Here is a 6,184-nt window from a genome sequence, read left to right as displayed (position 1 = left end):
TCAAATTGCCACCACACCCTCTTTTGAAAGGACAGCGGGTTAAAAGAAGAAAATCGGGCAGCGCGAATGTGACTGGCCTGTTCCTACCAGAGACAGAGAAAAGGGACTCTCAGTTTCTCACAACATATCCTGTGTAAAAACAAACAAAAAAGATCAACACAAAAACACATTTCAGAGCAAATACCGTCTTTAAAAGGAAATCATCTGCTGTTTTAAATTATTTATGTTTTGTTCTCTCCCACAGCTCCTCCCATTCAGGCTAACAATTGAGACTTAACCTTTCTGGTAAAATCACAGCAAACTAGCATAACAAAGAGTACGTTTTAAAAAGTAACTTAACACTAACAGGTAATTGTTACTGCTTAATATTTTGTGCTATTATTCAACTCCAGGATTTAAATACAGTATAGGCACCTGTTTGAAAGCAGTTTTTACTCATAGACTTGAAAATGGTTGATGGAACTAAATTTACGATGTCCTGCTTTGCATGATCACTTAGTGAAGGGAAAGGATGTCTGAAAGCATAGTCAAGTTTAATGTCCTTTAGTTTTAAATACTCCCCAAAAGTAAAACATATGTTCACATGATAATCTGTTTTGTCCAGATAAATTTATGGTTCAGTAAAAGCTTAGGTTTTTGCAAACATCAAAAAGGTAACGTGTGAATAATTAAAATTGCCTTCTAGCACTAATACTCCCTCACTTATTCCTAAAAGTGTAGATACCACATCCACTCTTCTGAACCAATGACCACCAACTTTAGGGAAATTTATTCTGACATTACTAACCTCTTTTCGGAGAGTGGAACTTGTTGTTGTCAGGTCCGGTAAAGTCCATTCTCACGTAAGTGTCGTTGTCGTCGTCTTCAGACTCGTCTCTCTCCGGGGTTCTCGGCACCCAGGGGTGGCGCGGTGGAGGTGGTGGAGCGTCAGCTGCAGCGGCAGCCCCGACAGCTGCGTTCTCACCTCTGGCAAGACCTGCAGCTGGATTAGGGGCTCTAGGATTAAAGCCACTGGCATTGTCCGGGGCCTCCCTTACTGCCTCGCTATCAGCAGCATTAGCAACAGGTCGCAACCAGCGGGCGGAGGCGGAGTCAAACCCAGCCGCATTCTCTAAGCCCGCGGCTGCTGCGCCTAAACCCGGAGCCACAGCGAGCGCTGAGGCCGCAGCTAACACCCGGGCTATGGCTAAGGTTGGCGCCGCTGGTGGTGCCGCAGCTGAGGAGGGGGCAGCGGGAATCTCTCTCTGGAGGCTATCAATCGGGAAAGCCGAAGCAGCTGCTCTGGCGGCTGCAAAGAAACTTTGCGAACGGCTTTGTGAGCGTCTGATCTCTTGCTCTTCTTCCTGCAGCAGCCTGGCTACAAGTGGTGGTTCAGAGTATCTGCTAGGGGAGAGAGAAATGTCCATACAGCATTCAGAAAATGGGTCGACCACATAGATTCGACCTGTTTCAGCATCATAACGAATGGTACTGTCAGCAAAAGGCACGGCTGGTGTCATTGCTGGGTTGAAAATTACTTCAATGTAGTCACTCTCTTCCACATTACCATTGCTACCTGTAGCCCTGGGAGGAAGAGGAGGAAGTGGCCACCTAGCACCGTCCAGAGATAAGGGGTTGGCACCTGGGATAGCTCTTAAAAGATCTGAGAGGTGGTTTGCTGGATTTGGAAATGGCAGTCTGAATTGAACACTCATGTAATTAGAAAAGGCTGACTGTCTGGGGTCAGCAATTATGCCCAATGAATGTGGCAGTCCTTGAGCAGAGGGGGCTGGCAGACTGCTATCTCTTTTAGTGAAGTCAATGTTGACATAACCACTAGAGCTGTCAGCTTCTCTCTGCTTTTGTGTGGGCTTTTGTGGATTGGGCTTGATTTTATTTCCTTTTGTAATAAAAGACAGCCGGTTAGGTCCCTTAGCCTTATTCTTTGGGGGCCCATTATCTGAAGGCTTTGAAGGTGATCTACCATCTCCAGGCTTTGAGAATGACCCCTCAAGTACAGGCTTTGAAGCTCTAGCTTTGAGGCCCCAGTTTGATGAACCTTCTTTGTCCAGGCCCCTCCCCAGTAATTTTCCAGGTAACATTGGTACATACTCACTGTGTTCACTCTGTCCCAAGGGTGAGCTCTGAAAAGGATTAGGCAGAGAGAAGTAGGAGCTCCAACTTTTGGAGGAGGAACCGCCTTGAGGATTTCTCGGGTTTTTTGGAATTGCACCAGCTCCCGGAGCCATAAACATGTAGTCACCGTCACTGTCATCCTTTGAGTCATCCTCTTTATTAGGATCAGGGGTTTTGGGAGCACTTTGGGCAGGCGGTGGGCTCACTCTGGGAAACATCATCATGTATCCTTTTGAATCTTCAAATGGTGATCGAGAGTGGCGCTTTTTTGAAGCAGAGACATTTTGAGGAGCCATGGGCATGTAATCACTGGAGCTTGCTAGAGGGGCAGCCACCCCTGGTCTCATTGGCACATATGGATCATCTTCATCTTCGTCAAAAGCTCTGGGTCTGTGGGAACCCCGAGCTGCACCTTCTGGAGTCTCTATATCTCTCATCTCTTTGGCGTCTTTGCGTTCTTTTGTGGCTCCTCTGTCAGCACAAAAATAAAGTCGGAATCTTCCTCCAGACTTCCCTTTTCCATTAGTGGGTCCAGCTGGTGGGGGTGGGGGTGGGGGAGGAGGCCCCATTTGCTGGTGCTTGCCTTGAGTTAATTTGCCAAAATAGGATCTTTTCTTCAGAGATTTTCCACGGTCACCATCACCATCAGTGCTTTTCCCACTTCCTGAACCCTTGCTCCCTCCTGAATTCTTGCCACCACCGGAGCCATGGCCACCTCCCGGTCTCTGGCCACGACCTGAGCCATGCCTACCTCCAGGTCTCTGGCCACCGCCCGAGGCATGCCTACCTCCAGGTCCCTGGCCATCGCCTGAGCCATGGCCACCTGTGGTGCCATGGCCATCGCCTGGGGATTGGTTTCCTCCAGCGCCCTGACCTCCTGAGCCCTGACCTCCCGAGCCTCGGCCACCACTTGAGCCCTCGCCCCCTGCAGATCCCTGCCTTCCGCTGGACTGGTTTCCCCCTGAGCTCTGGCCACTGGAGCCTTGGCCACTGGAGCCCTGGCCACCTCCCGAGCCCCGGCCATTTCCTGAATCCCAGTTATTCATGGGCATGTAGTCACCTCCGCATCCTTCCTGACTCTCTTTGCTTTCTTTGCCTTTCCCCCCAGAGTTTCCTGGGCCGGAGCCCGAGGCTTCACTAGCTCCGTCCTTGGCAGGTTCTTCAGGGTGCGGAGAACGTTCGGGGCTCGGCGCTAAGTGGCGAAGAAAGCTGGCGGGCACTGAAATCGCTCTCCTGGACCTGTGCGGTCTGGGCAGGTGCAGCCTTCCACGCCTGGAGGGAGGCACCGGCTCGCTGGGTGTTATGAAGCGCCTGGTGAAGAGCATCTCGTCTTCCCCATCACCGATGGCCCTGAGGTGGCAAAACGGCTCCAAGCGGGACCTTCGGAGCCAGCCGCCCGGCTCCAGCGGCAGCAAGCCTAGGTGCCTCCTAGCGGACAGCAGGGTTAACAGGTGGGCGCCAATGTTGATGCTGTAGCTGCGGCAGCGGGCTCTGTATTCATCTGCACATAAGGCTCTCATCTTCTCCAAAAACAACTCGTGCATGTTTTGGGCAACCACACAGTCATCGACCTGCATCCACAGCTCCCCTGGACCGATAACAGTAGACCTGCCAACTTCCAAGAAGAAATACTGCTCCGAGTGTCCACAGCGGCGGATGCTCAGGAGCTGGACGACCACGCTGGCTACTTCGGTATTCAGCCTCACAAACACGACCTCTTCGTCGGTAAGACACAGCCGGAACACGCCGCTCAGCTCTTTTCTGTGCCCCAGCCCCCTAGGTTTGACTACTACCTGCCACACATCTTTATAGAAGGGTGGCTCCACCGCCGCTGCCGCAGCCAGCGCGGCCGGCTCTCCGTCCGGCTGCGCGCCCAGCGTGCCGCAGCGGCGACGCTTGCTCTCGAGGATGAGGCGGCTGAGCAGCAAGTACCAGCTTTCTTGCTCCGACTCGTTCTCCGCCACCATCGCGAAGTACTCGTTCTGGGTGAAAAGAGCAATGAGGTGTCGGTACCTTGCATCAGCTCTCTGGCTCACGGAGAAACACTGATACAGGGTGATCACTCGCCGCGGGGGAATGAGCGCGGGCACCGCCGTACCCGAGGCGGCCGCCGCTGCAGCAGCCGCCGCGGCGCGGACACTGTGCCGGAACTTCCTAGCATTTTCGTAGTATTCCAAACGAGCTGGAGCGTCATCGGTGTCGAGTTTGAGCACGAAGTAACGCCTGTGCCCATGCTTCTGTTTCCTCAGGTAGCCGCGTTTGCAGACTTCATCCCCGACGGGGAGGTCCTCTTCGTCGGACTCAGAGTCTGACCGGGAGCCAGTGGCGGTGGAGAGCCACATGGCTCCCGGACAAGACGACCCGGTCCCAATGAGTGCGGTCGAGGTTCCCGAAGAAAGAAGCGGGGTGGTCGCCACCGCAGCTAGAGCTGCCTCTGCCGCTGCCGCTGCCGCTCTCAGTCTCCTTGTCGCTTGGTCGCGAGCGAAGGAGCAACTCGCCATGGTGATGCACGGTGGTTTTAAGGTGAGCGGAGGGGAGGGGGTGCTCCGGGAAGGGAGGGTGAGGCAAGACGCCGACTCCCCTCTTCTGCCCGCCCCAACCCCCTCCTACCTCAGCCCGCGCCCCCGCCCACTTTACTCCGGGCAGGCGGCGGCGGGCAAAACAACACGTGACCGCTGCCTCACGCGGCGGCCGCTGCGGATCCAGCTAGCGGAGCAATGGAGGGGCGCGAGAGCCCCGCAGTAGAGGTGTGCGAGGGATGGGGCGGAGGGTCCGGGAGATGGGGCTTCCTCCAGTTTGGCAGAGACCCTCAGGGTGAACCCCAGGGCTTGTGAGTCTAGGGAAAGCGGATGGGAGGAGGCGGGGCTCTCCGTTCATGAGGATCCTAACAAGGAACCGAGAGGAGGGGGCAGATAAGGCCAGCAAGCGCGGAGGAGAGAGTGGCCAGCGTTCGGCACCTGGCGCGGGCCCCAGAGTCGGAGCTCGATGGGCTGGAGGGGGCAAGAGGTGGCAGTAGGGTGTGGGACGCCAGCAGCTCGAGGAAGCAGAGATGGCACACTAGCGGGACGGTTTGTTTATTTGGGAACCCAGAGCCAGGTGAAACTGTTACAAAGCTCTGATTGGTTGGGATAGGAGCCAATGTGAGGGTCCTGAGGAAAGGCAGCCCCAAATCCAGTAGTGAGGGGTGGAGCGGAAGGAGAGGGGGCGTGGCTGGAGTCTCGGAGTGGGCTTCACTGTCTGCCTGATTGTTGGGAGCTCAGGCGGTAAACAGCTTTCCGCAAGTAGCTGGTAATGGTGGTGATAAACTACTGCAAATCCCGAAGCCAGTGTGACCTGGGAACCCAGTCGGGCGCCCCCTCTCTTTCTCCACGTTGTTCACATACTTTTTTCTTATCACTGTCTGGTCCATTCCCTTCTGCTGCGGGCGGCAGATTACGCTTCTGGGGAGAAAGTGTCCGAAATCCCTGAAAACCTGCCGCCCGCCCTACAGGCACTCCAGAGCCCGTCCACCCTTGACAAAAGCCAGCGACTCTTAAGACACGTGAATAACAGCGAAGCCTGCAAAATGAACGCAGACTTTAAACACAGCGAAGTCCACAAAATATAGGTTGGCTAAAGATGATGTTTCTGGTTATTTGATTAATGGTGACTATAAAAGCACAAATTTGGGGGCCTGAAAAGTATACAGCCATGATGAAAATTGGAGTCGACTCTTATTGAATGACACGAGTGTTGAGCTGTCGTGATACTTTCTCATGGGAGATGCTTTGGAAAAGGTGCCTTTATAAAAATCTCAAAATGTTTTCCATTTCTCTTTTCTTCAATGAAACTGAAGAATTAAAAAAAAAAAAAGCTCATACCTAGAACAAAGGATCGTACTGAATATATATCCAAGAATATATTTAACATCTTTCTTGTCACGAAGTTCTTTGCTGCATTTCAGTCTACAAGTTGACATCTCAAAAATATGAACTATTGCCTTGCTTGTTTCTGGAAAAACTGCTGGAGTGTAAGTGCAACCTCCTGAAGAGTCTCAGTCTGTCTCTGTGTCTCTGTCTGTCTTTTCCCC

General features: G+C 53.2%; 1 protein-coding gene across 2 annotated transcripts; it reads right to left on the bottom strand.

The window, feature by feature from the left end:
- Positions 1–782: 782 nt before the first annotated feature.
- Irs4 (insulin receptor substrate 4) lies at positions 783–4,616 on the bottom strand. 2 transcript variants are annotated; one of them, XM_005404672.1, is made up of 2 exons: positions 2,903–4,616; positions 783–2,866 (listed from the first exon to the last, which is right to left on the bottom strand). In XM_005404672.1, the coding sequence occupies exons 1-2, from the start codon at positions 4,614–4,616 to the stop codon at positions 783–785; spliced, it is 3,798 nt and encodes a 1,265-aa protein (XP_005404729.1). The 2 variants fall into 2 exon arrangements, with proteins under 2 accessions (XP_005404729.1, XP_005404728.1); XM_005404671.1 differs by having other exon boundaries at positions 783–4,616.
- Positions 4,617–6,184: the final 1,568 nt, after the last annotated feature.

Source organism: Chinchilla lanigera, unplaced genomic scaffold (genome assembly GCF_000276665.1).
Source record: "Chinchilla lanigera isolate Chin_1 unplaced genomic scaffold, ChiLan1.0 scaffold00089, whole genome shotgun sequence".
NCBI classification, from domain to species: Eukaryota; Metazoa; Chordata; class Mammalia; order Rodentia; family Chinchillidae; genus Chinchilla; species Chinchilla lanigera.
The sequence above is the reverse complement of the archived record's forward strand: the minus strand, read 5'-3'. Positions and strand labels throughout refer to the sequence as shown.